The sequence below is a fragment of the Phodopus roborovskii genome, unplaced genomic scaffold (genome assembly GCF_943737965.1).
Source record: "Phodopus roborovskii unplaced genomic scaffold, PHOROB, whole genome shotgun sequence".
NCBI classification, from domain to species: domain Eukaryota; kingdom Metazoa; phylum Chordata; class Mammalia; order Rodentia; family Cricetidae; genus Phodopus; species Phodopus roborovskii.
The window spans coordinates 72,541,045-72,560,026 of NW_026126418.1; the positions used below are offsets into that span (position 1 = coordinate 72,541,045).

General features: G+C 44.3%; 1 protein-coding gene across 3 annotated transcripts in view; it reads left to right on the plus strand.

The window, feature by feature from the left end:
- Positions 1-5,894: 5,894 nt before the first annotated feature.
- Fubp3 (far upstream element binding protein 3) overlaps positions 5,895-18,982 on the plus strand; it is a 45,518-nt gene continuing 32,430 nt past the window's right edge. Inside the window, exon 1 of one of the 3 annotated variants that reach the window (XM_051185133.1) lies at positions 5,895-6,075. In XM_051185133.1, coding sequence (XP_051041090.1) covers positions 5,992-6,075 — 84 coding nt within the window. In that variant the 5' untranslated portion in view covers positions 5,895-5,991. The remainder of the gene's footprint in view (positions 6,076-18,982) is intronic. The other 2 variants (XM_051185132.1, XM_051185134.1) reach the window with 2 other exon arrangements.

Sequence of the window (18,982 nt, forward strand, 5' to 3'; positions counted from 1 at the left end):
CCACACACATACACACATTTTAAAAAGGAAATAAATTTGTTGGTGATAGTTGCATATACCTGTAATTCCAGCACTCAGTGGGGGCATGATGATAGTGAGTTCAAGGCCAGTCTGAGCTACATACATAGTCACACTAGGTCTTGAGAAACCAAGGACTAGCTTGTTGGCAACCATCCTTCACCTTAAAAAATCTTTAAGAAAAGACTTATTTTTTTATATATATAAATAATTTTGCCTGCATGTATGTGTGTGCACCATATGTACATTTGATAGCTTTGGAGGCCAGAAGAGGGCATGAGATCCACTGGACTACAGTTTTAGATGTTTGTAAACCATCAAGTAAGTTCTGGGAATCCAGCCTCTTAATCACTCAGCCTCAGGAGTCACCTTTAATCCTAGCACTTGAGAGGCAGAAGCAGGAAGAGCTCTAAGTCTTAGGCCAGGTGAGGCTACATAGTGAGACTCTGTCTCAAAAACAAATAAGAAGAAAAACAAAAAATAAAACAAGGACTAGGGGTATAGCTCAGTGGTTGGTAGAGTTGTTGCCTGGTACGTGCAAGGTCCTGGTTTCAATCCATAACAACACGCGCACACACGCGCGCGCACACACACACACACACAAATAATAAATAAAAAGGAAGGGAATTCCAACATACTGTTGTTATATGGTAAAGTCTTGAAAGCAATATGCTATGTGAAGTAAGCCAGGTACTAGCAGCTATACCCTGACTTTGTCTGATGGCCCAAAGTGTTGAAATTCATAAGGTGAGCAGTAGAGTAGTGATTGGAATGCTCTGGATGGAGAATAGACAACTAGTAATTGCTAGATACAGTGCCCATTTTCTGAGATGCAGGATTCTAGGGGGAAGGGGTGGAGGTGATCGCTGACAACACCTTTTTTGTTTGTTTTTCAAGACAGGATTTTTCATGTAGCCCTGGCTGTCCTGGAACTCCATCTATAGACCAGGCTGGCCTCAAACACACAGAGATCCACCTGCCTCTGCCTCCCAAGTGCTGGGATTGAAGGTGCACACTACTACCTCCAGCACCATGAATGTTCTTAATATCCTTGAACTGTGACTGAAAAAAATGATTAAAACAGCAAATTATATGTTATGCATATCTATCCACAACATAAACATTCAATTTTAAGCATAATTTCATTAAATTCAAAAATATGAGTACTGGGGCTGAGGACATAGCTCAGTTGGTTAAGTTTATGTCTAGTTTGCACAATGTTCAGGTTAGATGTCCAGAACTGTATAAACTACCTGTGATCTTAATACTGGGGAGGTAGACGCAGAAGGGTCAGACGTTCAAGGTCACCCATAACTACATAGAGAGTTTAAGACCTGTCTAGGCTACAGAAGACTCTGTTTTCCTTTTTGCAGGATTGATATAAAAGTTATTAGTGAACCATGATTGGTGGAGTGTGGGACTCAGCACAGTGCAACCCTCAGGGCTGCAGGGCTTGCTATTCATGGAGGAGCCCTCAGCTAGGAATAGATTTATTCCCACAGCACAGCCATCGGGAATGATCTGCTTCCCAAGCACTGTGTCTTCAAGTCCATCCGCATTAAACTAGGTGAGTGCCCCCTGCTCTGAGATATGGATCTTCTGGTGACCATGAAGTTTGAACCTGACAATACACAGGGTGTCAATCACATGTTCTACTTTCTGCATCTTGGTCAGATGATCCGGCTAATGTGAATCCTGGACATTGTATCCTGGGGCTTCCCCAAAACACCTCACATACCTGCCTGGTGCCTTGGCTAGGGACACAATTGAGATCAGAGACATGAGTATCCACTAGAAACTGTCTCCAAGATGGCAGACTCTGTCTCTAAAAGACAGTGGGGGAGGGGCTGGAGAGATGGCTCATCCATTAAGAGTACTTACTACTTTTGCAGAGGATCTGGGTTTGGTTCTTAGCACCCACATGGTGGTTCATGATCATCCTTAACTTCAGTTCCAGAGAATCCAGTACTTGCCTCTAACCTCCCCAGTCATGCACATGGTGCACATACATACATACATACATACATACATACATACATACAGTAAAACATTCATACATGCAGAATAAAGTCAATATTTAAAAAAAACATTGAAAAGAAGTTTAAAAAGGAGTATAATACCAAGTGTCACAAAGATGAAGAGTGGGAAGTCCTATTTTTAAACTGTGTATGTGTGAGCAGGGATGTGCACTTGCCACTGTGTGGATACAGAGGTCTCAGGAAAACTTCTGGGCCTCAGCTCTCTCCTTCCACCATGGCTTTCAGGGACTGGACTCAGATCATCAAGCTTGCTCAGCACCCATGTTTACCACCCCACACCCTACCCAGCCATCTCTTTGGGCCTGCAGTAAGAACTCTTGCCCATAACTAGTAGGACGCATGTCACACTTCGGAGAATCTACCCAATATGAAGAGCAATTTGACTCTGTCAAGCAAAACCAAGGCAGCACACTAATTTAACAAGTTTAACTATCCAGATAATTTTTGTCTGTTTCCCATGAGTGGGCATTGGTGTTTCAAACTCTGGCCCTAATGTTTGCCCAAGTGTTTTTGTTCTCTGAGCCATCTCCCCGTCTCTCTCTCTCTTTTCCCCAAAGCCCACCCCTAGTAACACATTTTTTCCAATAAGACCATACCCCTAACCTTTTCTAAACAATCCACCAACTGGGAATCAAACATTCAAAGATATGAACCTATTGGGGGCATTCTCATTCATTCAAACCATCACATTCTAACCATCCCTCCTGGCACTGGGATTACAGGCATGCACTGCCAGGCCCAACTTTTTTTTTTAAGGATTTGTGTGTGTGTGTGTGTGTGTGTGTGTGTGTCCGTGTGCGCGCGTGGACACACACACACACACACACACACACACACACACACGCCTCGTTTGTGTAGTGCTCATGTAGGACAGAAGAGTGTCTTATCCTCTAGAGCCGAACCTTCAGGAAGTTATAAACCAATTTAGGTGCTAAGAACCAAACTTGGGTCCTCTGCAAGAGCAGCAGGAACTCTTAATTGATGAGCCATCTCTCCAGCTCTCTGCCCAGAACCATGAAGTTTCTGGATATTAGCTTGGGACCTCATATTTCTGCAGCAAGCATTTACTTTCCTGGTTGAGCCATCTCTCCAGCCAAAGATAGAGTTTACATGACAGGTTAGAGACAAAGCCACCTACAACCACAGTGTGTACAGGTTTTGTTTGTTGTTTTGAGACAGGGTCTAGCACGTGCTAGACCTCATCATCTAGCTGAGAGTGACTTGAGCTCCTTGTCCTCCTGCCTCAGCCTTTTAAGGGCTAGGATTCTACTGTAACAGCCACAGGGCTTCTGCATTTAACATCTAAGACTCTTTGTCCTCTTTTGACAAAATTCTTTGCAAATACCAAGAGCCATGAAAGTGCAACAGGGGATTTGAAGTAAGTGTTGGATAATGAAGTCCAGGATAGTAGAACATCCCCCAGTGGCCTGACCAGGTTAGAGTCATCTTCCCCTTCTGATCCTCCAGAGATAATTGACCAGACTAGAGTTACTTAACCAGAAAAAGAGGGTGAACCAGAACCTGGTCATCCTAGTTAAGTGTTCTGTGACCTTTGCAATCCAATTCTTCTGGCAGTTAATCTCTTTGCCCCATTTCTACTTACAGGGAGAGCCAACAGGAATGTGGAAGAGTGGACATTTTTTTTCCTCAAAGGTATAAACAATAAAAACAGGGGCATCTGTTGCATTCAGGCATCTGTACTGGCCTGCCCTTAGGATTCTGACAGGATGTGCCCTCAGCTGCAGCCACTAAGAGCACCATCTGTGCACGTTCACTGCTCTCCTTTTCTTGTTTCTTTCCTTTTTTTTTTTTTTTTTTTTTTTTTTTTTTGTAGTTTTTTTTAGACAGGGTTTCTCTGGCTATCCTGAATCTAGTTCTGTAGACCAGGCTGGCCTCAAACTCACAGAGATCTACCTGCCTCTGCCTCCCAAGTGCTGGTATTATAGGCATGCGCCACTACCACATGGCTACTATGTTACCTTTTAAAAGGGCCCTGTCCACCGCCCATCTTCCTCTCTTTTTCTTTATGATTCTCTGCCTGTCTCTCTGTCTCTCCTTCTGTCTCCCTCTCTCTGCCTCTCTCCTCTACCACTCCTGTCTCCAGAGGCTGGTCTCCCTCTCCCTTCCCCACTTTCCCCATTCACTTTCCTTCAATTAAAAAAAAAAAAAAAAAAAAAAAAAAAAAAAAAAAACCACCACCATCTACCCAAGCTCTGTTGCATGGCATCTTTCTTTTGTACACAACTTTTTAAAATTACAACAGCATCACAGATATGATGTCAAGCAGGACCATGCCTGTCTTTAAGGTTGAAACTCTGTGGTTGATTTTACAAGCATAGACAATGAAGAGAAAACACTCATCCTTCCAGAGTGCTGGCTCCTGCTTCCAGATGGCTAGTGCTCAGTAATGACCACACTGCCCACGCATGCTTCCCTATAGGTTTTGAAATGGATCTGTCTAAAAGTCATCAATTTCAATGTTGCAATTGTTTTGCCATAATCTAGGGAACTATTCAGCTTCAACATTATTCAATTCAAAATTAGTTTCCTAAGCACCTAATATGTGCTTAGGAATACATGTCAAAGCAAGGGCCTCTAGGATGGTAAGGTGGTGAGGTGGGCATAAGGGCTTGTAGCCAAGCCTAATGACTTGAGTTCAATTCCTGGAACCTGCATAGTGGAAGCAGAGAAGCAATTGTCCTACGACCTCCACATGCATGCGGCAACACATTCATACATGCATACACAGGAAGGAAGGAAGGACAGACGGACGGAAAAAAGGAAGGAGGAAGGGAGGGAGGAAGGAAGGAAAGAAGAAAAAAAAAAAAAAGGCTCTTAGGTAGCTAACCCAGAGTGGCCTAGACTTTACTAACTCAAGATGATCTTGAACTCCTGATCCTCTTGTGCTAATTGATTCTCCCAAATGTGTTGGCAAAGTGGGGTGTGACTTTTTGTCATATTCCAAAGTAGGACTCCCCGCTTTGAGAAATCACTGTTGCCGAGCGTCAGTGGCACACACCTTTAATACTAGCACTTGGGAGGCAGAGGCAGGTGGATCTCTTGTGACTTTGAGGCCAGCCTGGTCTTCAGAGTTCCAGGAAAGCCTCCAAAACAATACAGAGAAACCCTGTCTCGAAAAACCAAAACAACGAAACAAAGAGAAATCACTGTTGTTTTTTTTCCCCCAAGCATTCAAGCATTCCAGGAAGGCCTCTTGTCTCAGCAGGCCCGGAGGCAATGATGGTCCTATGTTATTTCCTGTTTCCCCAGTGAATGAATGTGAAAGAGCACACCAGGCTGGCTTTCCAGCCCAGAAGGCCTTCTTGAGCGCTGTCATGAAACCCATCCTTGGCAAACTGATGGCCAGTCCTGGGGCCTGGGACTCCCTGCAAAAGCAGAACACAGCCATTCTGGAGTACTGAGCCTTCTAGTACACCACAATGTAAAGGTGCTCAGTCTCAGTCAATGCAGCACACCACGTCTATTACGGGGGACGGGGGCTGCCTGTGCACCTCGACGGCTGGGTCTCTCTTGCCTCAGGTTCCAAAATGTGACAGCGGGCACTTCGCGGCCGCACTGGCATCTCAGCGGCCGTCACACAAGTCGCCCATCGCTGGGGGCCTAAGACCCCCTTTGTAGGGCGGGGTCGCGACCCGGACTTCTGGACGGACGGCCCCCTCGTGCGTGCGCTGGGCAGGCCCTCCCGCCGCGGCCACGCCCCCACTTCCGGCCGGACAGCAATCACGTGCCTTAAGACCCCGCCTCACAGACACGGCTTTTTCCCAACCTATCTCTCGCTGAACGGGCAGTGCCTTCCCTTCGCTTCCCTTCCGCCGGAAGTGGGGCGACTTTCCCTTTCCGGCTACGGGTCCCGGAGCGGAGTGGGAGGCCGGACCGGGGGAGTGGAGCGACGGCAGCGGCGGTGGGGTTGGCCATGGCGGAGCTGGTGCAGGGGCAGAGCGCTCCGATGGGCATGAAGGCTGAGGGCTTCGTGGATGCCTTGCACCGGGTCCGGCAGGTACGAGGGCGGGAGGCCGGGGGCGGGAGGCCGCTTCGGGTGGGCGCGTAGGACGCATGAGGCCCGGGCGGTTCCCTCAAGCGCCCCGGGCCCGGAGGAAGCCTTAGCCAAGCGCTCCTGGCGCCTGCGCGCGCGGCTGCAACAACAGGCCTGCCAGCCGAGGTTAAGATCCCGGCAACTCCTGGTAGGCACTGGGGTGTAGACCCCGAGCATCCATCTCTCGTCCCAGACGTGGCTTCTGCAGCCACGGGAAACCTCACCTTCCGTTTGCTGCATTTCAAGCAGATTGGAAGACATTCGAGAACATTTTATATTTAATAGGAATTTTGCAGAAAGAAGGGGAGGTGTTAAGTGGGTGGTCCCAAGAGTCCCTTCTGGCTATTAGTCCTACTTTGCTGGGAAGAGTGTGGGATGGATTGGCTCCGATGGTGAAACTTTACCATCTGGCAGTATCGTGCCTTTTGTCTGTGAAACTGGCTTTTTAGAGGACCTGAGCTCCCCTGGAGAATGGATATGGGACCTCTTTGGCTCCTGGCATAGTGCCTAGAACAGAATTGTCCTTGTATCTTGCCTGAAACTTAGTGACAAGTTACCCCGACGCTCAAACTTCTCTCTGTTCAGTGGTATTTATCTTCTCTGACTTTGTAAGCTCGCTGGTTCTTTGAAAGCTGGGCAGTGACTAATGATGGTTTGATTCCTAGCAGAATGCCACAGGACTCATTCTTAGGAAACTCTCACCTATGCACTTTCCAGTAGTCCTTCCTTCGAGGGAACTCTTCCTGTCTCCCATATACTTTGTATTTAATATTGATGGCTCTGTAGACATCTTGAAGCCTAACACTTCCCAAATGTTGGGCTCACCCAAAATTTTCCTTGGTGAATTGTTTTGTTGCTGCCTAGGCCAGCCAGTACAACTCTGAGCGTCCATTGGTGTTCCACTTGAGAGGGCGCTCACCAGTTGTCCTGGGTGACCACGCCAACCAGCTCCCCTTCCACCACTCTATTCACTGGCACTTTCTGGCGTGTTCTTCTGCCAGTCAGGATCCTGAGCCTTGTTTTGCATTGGTTGGAAATATCTACTGGATTTCCATCTAGGGCTAGAGTGTCAAAGTCATCGTGTTGACTTTCTCTGACCACTAACAATTATAGTCATTGGTTTAGAGAGCTCAGGTCCTTTGTCTGTAGCCCTATAGTTGAATGTAAAATTATTTATTTATTTATTTATTTAGTTAGTTATTTTGGAGGCTGTTTCTCTGTGTAGCCCTGGCTGTCCTGAAACTCCCTCTGTAGAACAGGCTGTTCTTGAAGATCTCAGAGATCTGCCCACCTCTGCCTACAGAGTGGTAAAATGAATTTTTAAGCATTGCTAAAAATCTCTTAACTTGCACAAGGGTGATACCTTCTGTTAAATGCTGCCTTAATGTGGAGCGCTGACGAAGGAAAACCTTTCAGCATTGTTCTTATTTCTGAAGTGCACCAGTACATGAGCAGTAGTGAGCCCATTGAAGATGGGTGTGTTGCTTCAGAGTGGCAACAGCTGGAAGTCCATACAACCTTTGAAGATTTGAAGAGGATTTACAAAAAGAGCCTGGTATAGTAGTGCACTCCTTTAATACCAGCACTCAGAGGCTGGTGGATCTCTGTGAGTTTGAGGCCAGCCTATTCTACAAAACAAGTCTCTACAGGACTGCCAGGGACCCTGTCTCCAAAAAAAAAAAAAAAATTTTAATTTGGGGGTTATTTTAGTCGGTTTCAATGGGTAAGACTAGACCCTTACAAATCTGCATTGTAGAACTCTGCTCTTAGAGAGAACCTGTATTGTATTCCCAGCACCTATACGGTGGCTACCAAACTGGTAGCTCCAGTTCCAGGGTTCTGACCCTCTCTTCTGGCACTGCATACAAATTGTGCATGGACATGCATGCAGGCAGGCAAAACACCTATACAAATAAAGTAAATTTATCTTTTAAGAAATGTGCATTATATCCTGTGATTAAGCTTAGTAAAGGAGATTGTATTTGAGTATTTGGATGATCAGGGTTCTGTGTCTCCATTAAATACACTCTCTAGTACTACCAAGATCAAATGCCTCCCTCACCCCAGTAAATGGAAAGATTTATGTTTTGTCTTGTTTGTACTGGGGATTGAACTCAGGACCTTGTACATGATAAGCAAGCCTTTCAGCACAGTGAAAAAAATTTGAGGTCTCATTAAGATGCCTATTGGCTGGCCCTGAACTTCTGCCTCAGCTACTTATATAGCTGGGATCACAGGCCTGACATCTCCTAGGCTTGATTTCTTTATATTTCTTCATTTTTTTCCTTATTTTTAAAAACTTAATTATTTTTATGTTACATGCATTGGTGTTTTGCCATGGGTGTTGGGTCCCCTGGAACTGGAGTTACAGATAGTGTGAGCTGCCATGTAGATGCTGGGAATTGAACCCAGGTTATCTGGGAGAGCAGTCAGTGCTCTTAACCACTGAGCCATCTCTCCAGCCCCATATTTCTCCATTTTGATAAGCATAGAGCTCTCCCCTTTCTTGGCTAGTCTCATAACAACAGTACGGCCTGTAGTTTTTTCAGAGTAATGAGTTGTTTTGAGTCCAGTTAATCTAGCAAGTTCTAGTAGTATGAGTTGAACCTATTGGAATTCAGTCTGTTAAATCTATTGTATAGCTCTGCCATTTAAGTTACTGAGCTTCCTTCCCAGTATCTTGATGCATCTTTATAGAGTGGCTCTAGGCTCATAACAGCTACCAATGATTGCTGTTAGTGTACTTGAATATGGGATTCTTAAATTCAAAGGGAATCTCTGAAGATACATAGAAAACTTAAAGTTGTTTCCAGAGTGGGAATTTAGTGGATTATTGTGTAGCAGGTAAAAGAAATTCACATCTGTTCTGAAAGGCAGTAGAAATAGGATCTGATTTGGGACTACTGATAAAATCTAAAACAGCTAGATATTCACTGAGCATCATGCCTAGTTCTTCAAGTCATTGGCTGCTTAGTGAATTAAAATATTTCTTCAGCTAGTAGAGAGGACCAAATGCTATGAGTGTGGGCTCAGAGTCACATTCTATCCTTGTGCCCTGACTTTGGGTTACAAGAGGGACCGGTAGACCCTAGTTTGTTTTGCTTTTAAAATTTTTTTGAGGATGATTAAAAATGTTCTTGGGCTGGAGATACAGCTTAGTTGGTAGAATACTTGCCTAGTGTACAGGTATATAGTACTAGGTTTAGTCCCCAATGCCATATAAACTAAGCATGGTGGCATACATCTATATATGACACCAGCACTTGGGAGTTAGAGGCAGGATGATTAGGAGGTTCAAGGCTGTCCTTAGCTACATAAGAAGTATATCAAGTTTGAGTCCAGCCTGAGCTACATGAGAACCTGTCCAAAGAGAAAAAAAGTTTCCAGAAAATCTATTAGCATTCATCATCTGGTGAAGACATGAACTTGTTAGCATGGTCATGTACCTTCACAGTGTTACAAACTACTAAACAACCTCCCCCACTAGCTTTCCTGATGATAGGTAGGCTATTGTGCCAAATTCTTTAGGACTTTAAATTCCTGTTTGCTGTAGAGGTGGTTTTGTTGAGGCAGGGTTTTGCTGTGTACTTCAGAATGGCCTCAAACTCATGTTCCTCGTGCCTTAGTGTCCTAAGAGCTGGAATTATGGGCATGCAACATCATACCTAAATAAGGGGTTTTGTCTTAGACCCCCATTGAGGCCCTATGCATTACCCAGCTCCATGATATCTACTCATACAGAGTGCAATGTAAATGGTTTCTTAAGGAGTTGGCCACCATGCTTTGCACCCAAATAAAAGTGACCAGTCCATTATAAAATCGAGAAGGCTAGCAAAATAGCTTAATGGATTAAGGGACTTGCCACCAAGCCTGAGGACTTGAGTTCAATTTCAGGACCCACGTCGCAGAAGGAGGAAAGTAACTTCCATAAATCATATGACCTCCACATGGGCACAGTGGTACATGTGCAACCACATAAATAATGGTAATTTTCAACCAATAGAAGATAACCTTTTAGGAAGTTTGTGGGCCTGGAAATCTAATCGTTACTGGCACCTTTGTTGGGGAAATATTGATTAGTGTGGGGACTCAGAATTTCGGCCTCCTTGTGGTGCTGCCATTTCCTACTTTTGAGACTGAAAGTAGATTGCTTGGGGTAAATGTCCTATTCCCTGGGCTAATATGGGCCTTAGGTAATAATGATATTGGCATAAGCAGCAGATTTTCTTTAGAAGAACAGAGTGTGCCTGCTATTAGCAAAAGCTCCATTCACTGGCTATTGGATACACCTTGACAGCTCATGCCTTTGCTCATTTAGTATGTGGGTCTGACTCATGGCTCAGTTGAACTGCTGAATGCTGAACAGAATGAAATTGTTTTCTACTGGAATCCCTGCCTTGTGCCTGTATGCTCTTTTCAACTTTCTTAGACACTTGGGGGAAGCCAGTGTCTATGGGGGAATTCCTGACCTGGTCCTGAGGCTTTGCTCTGATGGGGCAGTGCTGAACCCTTGGTAGTGAGTCCACTTGTGAGCGTTCTGATTGGCTGCCATGTATTCAGCGGTTCTCAACCTGTGAGTCTTGGCCCCTTTGGTGGGGGGGGGTCACATATCAGATATCCTGCTTATCAGATGTTTACATTATGGCTCATAATAGTAGCAAAGTTACAGTTATGAAATAGCAACAAATAATTTTATGGTTGAGGGGTAGAGGGTTGTGTGGCAAACTCATTGGGAAGGTTCATAACCCCTGTACTTATAGAAGTTGGAAAATTATTTGGTGTTGAAAAGTAGACAGTGTGCCTCAAAGGCTCACTTCCAGTAGAATTTGAACAAAAACAAGATTTGGCCACCAGAGTGTTTGAAATGTATTTGATAGCCCATTTATGTTAACAGATTTGCTGTCTTTTGAAGTCCCAGCTATGTAGTAAATACCTTGACCACAGCTCTCCAGCTAGTGCCTCATGGGCTAGAGCATACTCCAGGAAACCTGCAGCGGTGACACTTAGAAGGTAGTATGGTGTCACATACTCATCTAGGCCTCTAGCTTTTCCTGGAAAGCTGACTGCCTTTCTATGTCTGGCCCAGCAGTCATCAACAGTAGTTGCTGCCCATAACACTCTGGGCTGCCTTCATTCCTGCCACCTTGCTACTATGTTATACTGCCCATTGAGGTTCCTGACTGACAGTTTTTCTCCCATCCTTTTCCAAATTGGGAGCCCATCAAGAGCTTCAAATCTCCTACAAGTAGCTGCTGGATCTTGACTGTCATATTTGACCTGCACATTGTTACTAGGTCTTTGAAAAAGAATTTGTGGGCAAGTATGTTTAGGACATCTGGTTTAAATAAAGATAGAGCCACCTCCTTGCTGCGGGACTTCTCCTGTATCAATAGCTCCTACCAGGGTAAAGAGTGTTATGTTACTTTATAGAAACAAGTCATTGATTCTATGGCTCAAATTCTAGAAAATATTGCTCTAGGTAATCTTTGCAGCCCTTTTACATTCATGAACATGCAGAACTCCATCTAGCTGCAGCTAGAAAAAAAATTGACTGTATTTATTATGGTCTCTTTGCTTTCTAGCATATTATAATAGGTGTTTGTTCATGTTCCTCTGCCTTTTTTTTTTTTTTTTTTTTTGAGACAAGCTCTGGCTATCTTGAAATCTATGTACACCAGACTGGTCTTGAACCCAGAAATCTGTTTGCCTCCACCTCTGTCTCCACCTCCTAACTGCTGGAATTAAAGGTTTGCATCACCATGCCCAACTCACTGCCTTGCTTATTCTGTTTCACCTGTGAATCATCCCAATTGAAAAAAATAATTTTGGTCTTTTAGGATAGAGTCTCACGTAGCCTATGCTAGTTTAAAGTCATGAAATGTCCCTCAAACTCCTGATCCTTTGTCCACCTCACAGATGATGGAACTGAGGTGTGCACTACCACAGTCAGCTATATTTGGAGTTTTACAAGAGACTTGAGAACAACTAATCTGCTTCTGCAGGCACAAACTACTGTTATACTGTAAGAATAAATAGTGGCAAGTCACTTACCATTATTTGAAGAGTTGAGAATTGCCATGTCCAAGGCCTCTTTCCAGGGGCTGGGCCAGTGGGAAGATAAATCAGATACACTTGTGGCTACTTTTATTTTCTTGTGGAGTTAGATGTGGGGCAGGGGCTAGAATTCTCATATTTGAAAATAAGCCAAAAGAGATAGAGCAGTTTTTCTTGAAAAGGCACACAGAGGGCTTGGGAGATAGCCCAAATGGTAAAATTCTTACCACACAATCCTGAGTATCTGAGTTCAGATCTCTAGATGCAGTGGTTCTTGTCTAAACCCAGTACTGGGGAGCTAGAGACAGGAGGGGCTCACTGGTCATAAGGCTAGCTTAATTGATGATTACCAGGTTCAGTGAGAGACCCTGTCTTTAAAAATGGGGTGGATGACTGAGGACAACTTCCAGTGCCAGCCTCTGACCTCACACATGTGTATACACACACACACAAGTAATACTCTGGCTCTTGGGGCAGACTCTTGATTTTAAGTAGGACTTGATTCTCCTGTCTAGTTCGTTGGATCATTCCCCCCCCCCCCCACTGTGAGGTGACTGCAGCTCTCTGACCCAGTAGTGAAGGGATGTTTGTGGAGCAGGATGGAAAGGAAGAACACCAAGGGGCATGCCATCCTCAACCCAACCTGTCAGCCCAGTGTCTCAGCGTGATCCTCTCAAGTGGGCTTCTCCATATCTGCTTTGTCTTCTGCAGGTATTTATTGAACACATGCCACATGCAAGCCTGATACCCAACGTCAGGAAAGGTCTGCTTTAACTCTGGCAGAATATGTACCCGTTTTGAGACTTCTAATAGCTGAACTTATTTCTCCCCAGAAATATTTCAGTTTTATGAAGTTTAGGGTTCCTCTGGAGGTGAATGAGAGCACTCAGTTAACAGGTGCTTCAGGACTGGAGCAGGCATGTTCCTCCAGAACACCCATAGTTACAAGGAAGCAGTTTAACCACCTCACTGTGAGCTTGTACTCCTGTGAGTTTGTGAAGTGCTGCAGATGTAGGAGTTTCAGTCTGCCTTTGTAGATGCAGTGAGTGGTTAGAAAAAGCTGGGAACTGACTTAGGATCAGCCAAGGGCAACATCTCTAGTGGCAATACATTCTATTGACTATGTCCATATTGTGCTGGGGCCAGGCAAGAGTTCTTAGATAAGTCAACTCATTTGATGGTCATAAAGTACCCCAGTGGCTGGTAATGACATTATATGACTGACCCATGCTGTAGAAGCAGATTGTCCCACTAAACAGCAAGAAAACTTTGACAAGGTCTTTTTTTCTATAACTCTTGGGTGATGTGTTCCCAGCCAGCCAAGTCTGTCCAACTTTTTCAGTGCTTGGGTTATGGGCATGCACAATGTGCCTGGCTTATTGAACTCTTAATTTAAGCCTCAGTGTTTCATCTGTGAAGTGGAAACTTGTTTGTTTATTTGTTTTGTTTGGTGGCACAGGGTTTCTGTATAGCTTTGGCTGTCCTGGAACTCACTCTGTAGACCAAGCTGGCATTGAACTCACAGAGCTCCACCTGCCTCTGCCTCCTGAATGCTGAGATTACATTCATATGCTACCACTGCCTAGAAAGTGGGAATTCTTGATGGTAGTGATTGTCTTAGAAGTAGCTGATATGGAAGTGGTCCTGATTAGGGGCTCCTGGGCATAGAAACATTGTTTCTTTGGGGTTTGGATTGAACTCCATCTAGGCTTGGTAAAAGCTGAATGCAGGTTTAGCTTCCAAGCCACACCCCTAGCCCAATGTTGTTTTAGGGTCCAGGTGCTATAGGCTCTGGCTTTTCTTTGTTACTGTTACACTTCCACCAAAGGTTCAAGTGGCCATTTCTGGTTCCTAATACTGTGTGTCAGATGTTCTGGGACTTTGCATTTGTTACATTGTTATCTTTAGGTAACCCCTTCCTCACGGTAAGTTCTTTATGAGTTCCCTGAAGATCTTATAAAGGACTGAAGCACTACAGGCATCTGTGGGTGTGTAGGGATCTGAATTTGGTGTGTCGCTTCTCAGTGATGTACTTGGGCATGGAATGTAGGACCCGGACATGGCTCTGTGGTTTGTGGCTCCCTATGCTGGCATTGGGTCTATGGTCCTGACCACAGTTTCCTGCTGGTACAGGAAGCAGATGATGTGCCAATCCAGCCTCATATTCCCTCAGGCAGGGTTACTAGGGCTACTGAAAACCACAGGTCATGGGAAGCCCACATATTGTGTGGATGGATGGCTGCCTAACATTTAGCTGTTCTCTGCATGTTTGTAAGGGTGAATTGGTGGACTCCAGCTGCCAAATTTGGGTTTGCAAGATGAGCTGTCATGGTGTTGAGCCTGTCATTTTAATCTTGAGTGTTCTGTGAATAACAAGTGCCATGTCTTAATGACAGTGATTTATTGTGACTCCTTAAATAGGTCACACCTGAAAAACAATTACCCAGCAGCAGTGAACTCCCCCCCCTCCTTAGATGGGGTCCCTGACCACTTATATATTCTGGCCCTTCCCCAAGGCTTCTGGCAGTTAAGGCAGAGTTCCATTCAACAGGAAGGTGGTGGAAAAGTGGTTGGCTAGTAAGGTGAGAGTCTCATAGCTCTCCAGCCCTCCATGATAGGGTATAAACAGTCTAGGAACCCAGTTGGGATAATTCTTTTGCAAGAAGGTGCATTTGAAGTCCTCCTGCCTCAGTATCCCAGGCACTGAGATTACAGGTTCATGTCAACCACATCCCATTTAAAATACTTGTTTTGAGCTTGAAATGCAAGCTGGCCTGGAACTTGTGGCAATTTTCTTACTTCAGCTTCCTGAGTGCTAGCATTTTTGTCATGAGCTACCAAGTAGTTCCAATTTAAAATATTTTTCCTTTTGCTTTTCTTTTTAACTTGTATGTTGTATGCATGCATACATACATGCATATTATTGTTTTGTCTTTTCAAGACTGGGTTTCTCTGTGTAGCCCTGGCTGTCCTGTCCTGGAACTCACTCTGTAGACCAGACTGAACTCAAACTCAGAAATCCATCTGCCTTAACTTCCCGAGTGCTAGGATAAGGTGTGACCCACCACTGCCTGGCAACATGCATATTCTTTGTTTGTATGTGTGGGTACACTCTGCAAGTATGTTTTGAGGCCAGAGGTTGACATCTATGTCTTCCTCTTCTTCATTTGCTTCCCATCTAATTTACTCAATGAGCCCAAGCTCATTGATTGAGCTAGTGTAGCCAGCTCTCCAGGGACTCTCTTCCCTCTGCCACCTAAGTGTCAAGATTGAAGGTGAGCCACCATGATTATCTGACTTGTTTTATGTGGGTTGTGGGGGATCCAGGCTCAGATCCTCAGGCTTCCATGGCAAATGATTTTCCCATTAAACCTGGCCTCACAACAATAAGGGGAATAGCATCACTGTCCAAATGGGAGACAATGTGCATATGAGGGAACTAAGGACAGTGAGGAGTTTGTGATCTTGAAAACATGGATCAATTTTGCACCTCCTAAAACAGCTTTGTGTGCCTGTTGGAGGAAGCATCAAGGAAATAAACCTTGCCACCTTATTCACAGTCATGCATACTGGACTCTGAGACTGTGGTGTGTTCCAATGTGTGTGTATGCAGAAACTAGATGAGAGAGGGCTATTCGGGTGTTCTGCTCTGTCACTGCACATTCTTTCACTCACTGAACCCTCCCATAGGAAACCTCAGCAATCCTTTTGTCTCCTCTCCCTACATCATTAGAGTTACAGGCATTTGGGGCTATACCCAGCTTTTTACATAGGTGCTGGGAATTTTGAAGCCTGGTCCTCATGGTTGCAAAGCTGACCACTCTACAGAACCATCTTCAAGCACAAAGCCAGTATTCTTTACTGATGCCCAGTGCTATGCTCCTTTTCTCCATGTTGCTGCTAATTTGGCAGTGGAGGCTAAATGTCTTAAGATGTTGCTTTATTCCTTGTCCATCACTACTTAAAATATAGCCCATGTCCCTCCAAAAAAGACAAATTACTTAATGTAGTAGAAAATCACCAACAGAGTTCCCTTTAGGTCAGGGCCAGAGGGCTGGGTTTTATGGTGTATCCTTTCTCCTGGGATTTCTGCCTGCACAATCTGAATAGAGGGCTGCCTGAAACTTACTTCTTTAGAGCAGCTTTCTGAGCAGCTGCAAGGATGGGAAGTATGCCCTGAGTACTGGACTGGAGGTTGCCTAGTAGCTAGGAGCCTTGCTGGAGTCAGGGTGGTTTAAATAATGTGTTCTGCTATTGAGCTAGCAGGTCCCTCAGCTTTTCTGTGCCTTCACAAAAATAATGCCAATCCCCTAGAGCAGTGGTTCTCAACCTGTAGCTCATGACCCCTTTGGGTCAAATGACCCCTTCACAGGAGTTGCCTGTGGACCATGGGAAAGCACAAATGTTTACTTTCTGGTTTACAACAATAGCAAATGTAGAGCTATGAAGTAACAACAAATTAATTTTATGGTTGGGGGTCACCACAATATGAGGAACTGTATTAAAGGGCCGTAGCATTAGGAAGGTTGAGAACCACTGCCCTAGAGATTGTTTGGAAGGGATAAATAAGAAAATGTTCATTGTTGTCTTGGTTTTGGTTTTGAGACAGTTTCTCTGTATAGCCCAGGCTCTCCTGGAACTTACCCTTTGAACTCTTAGGGAATCCTCCTGCTTCTGCCTCCCAAGTACTGGGATTAAGGGTTTGTGCCACCACTGCCCACAAGGTTGCATTTGTATGATATAGAAAAATATTATTTTTTTATGCTTAACACAAAATGTGCACTGTACTAGAAATGATATATTGTAACTAACATTTGTGTAACCAGGATTCAAGTTCAGACTGCTTTAGAGCTATATTGGGACTTGTTTCCAAAATTTGTTTGGGGTTTTTGAGGCAAGGTTTCTTTAGAACTGGGAGTGTGGCTCAGTGGTAGAGCACTTGCTAGCATGTGCAAAAGCCCTGGGTTTGACTGAGTCAGGGTCTTCCTTATATAATCCAGGTTGGCCTTGAATTTGCAATCTTCCTGAATTGGCCTATGGAGGGTTTTTGTTGTCCTTGTTTGTTTGTCTTGCATTTTTGTTATTGTAAAGATTTATTTTTAATTATGTATATGCATGTATAGTTATGTGGGTTTGTGCACATGCATACAGTGTCCTTGGGGGCCGGAAGTGTCAGATCCCAGTAAGCCACCCACCACCATAGATGCTGAGAACCAAACTCAGGTCCTCTGTAAGGGCTCTTAACTGATGTGCCATTTTTCCAACCTGGTTTGTTTGTTTGCTTACTTTGAGACAATGTCTCACAGTATAACTCCTGCTGACCCGAAATTCAAGGCAGTAAGTACTACTTCAGCCTACCTAGTGCTGGAATTATAGACATGAACTACCATACTCAGCTCTAGTCTATTTACCTGTTATTCTATACTACATATACTGTATACGTAATATTGTCTTGGTCACTGTTTTATTGCTGTGAAGAAACATTGTGACCAAGGCAGCTCATAAAAGAAAGCATTTAATTGCAGGAGGGCTTACAATTACAGAGGTTTAGTCCATTATCATCATGATGGGGAACATGATAGCATGATGCTAGAGAAATGGTTGAGAGCTACATCTTGATCAGTAGGTAGAGAAAGAGAGAGATTGGGCCTTGCATATACTTTTGAAAACTCAAAGCCAGCCAGGCAGTGGTGGCCTTTAATCCCAGCATTTGGGAGGCAGAGGCAGACAGAACTCTGTGAGTTCAAGAACAGCCAGAGCTACACAGAGAAACCCTGTCTCTGCCTCCCAAGTGTTGGAATTAAATGTGTGCACCATTGCCATCATTTTTAAATCAATGCTTTAAAAGATTTGTTTTTATTTATGTATTTATGTATGTCCACCAAAACCAGAAAGAGGGGGGTCAGATTTCCTGGAATTAGAGTTACAGGGCATTGTATGCCATCTAACATGAGTACTGACAATCAAACTTTCTGCTAGCCCAAGAAGCTCATGATTGAGTTCTCTCTCTGGCCCCTGGAATCATTTTAAAAAGTTGTGGAGCTAGAGAAATGGCTTGTCTGCTAAGAGCATTGCCTGCTCTTTCAGATAATCCAGGTTCATTCCCAGCACCTACATTGTTCCTTACAACCATCTGTAACTTCAGTTCCAGGGGATCTGACACCCTCTTGTGGCCTCTGAGAGTACTAGACACTCCTGCTACACAGATGTCTGTGAGGCAAAACATCCATAAGCATGAAATAAAAATAATTATGTACATGTATGTGCTATGTATGCACATGTGGAAGTCAGAGGACAGCTGATTCATGTGGGTCCTGGGGATCAAACTTAAGATTGTCAGGCTTGAGTGGCAAGCACTTCACCTTCTGAGCTCTCTTGCCAACCCATTTTTGGGGTCATTTTTACTACTATGTGCTAAAAATGTTTGAGGCTACTCTTAAAATTCAGGTGGCATCCCGGTGGTAGTGGCTCACCCCTTTAATCCCAGCACTCGGGAGGCAGAGTCTGGTGGATCTCTGTGAGTTCGAGACCAGCCTGATGTACAAGAGCTAGTTCCAGGACAGGCTCCAAAGCTACACAGAGAAATCCTGCCCCGAAAAAAACAAAAATAAATAGATAGATAGATAGATAGATAGATAGATAGATAGATAATTCATACTTACCATAGTATCAGTCAAGAGACTAAAGCAGAGAGCTGCCATTGGTTTGAGGGTATATAGTAGAATCTTGTCTAAAACAAGACCCTATGAGTTAGAGGACTGTGAAGGATGTTATGCGCATAAATATATACATACATATATTAAATAAAAATACTGAC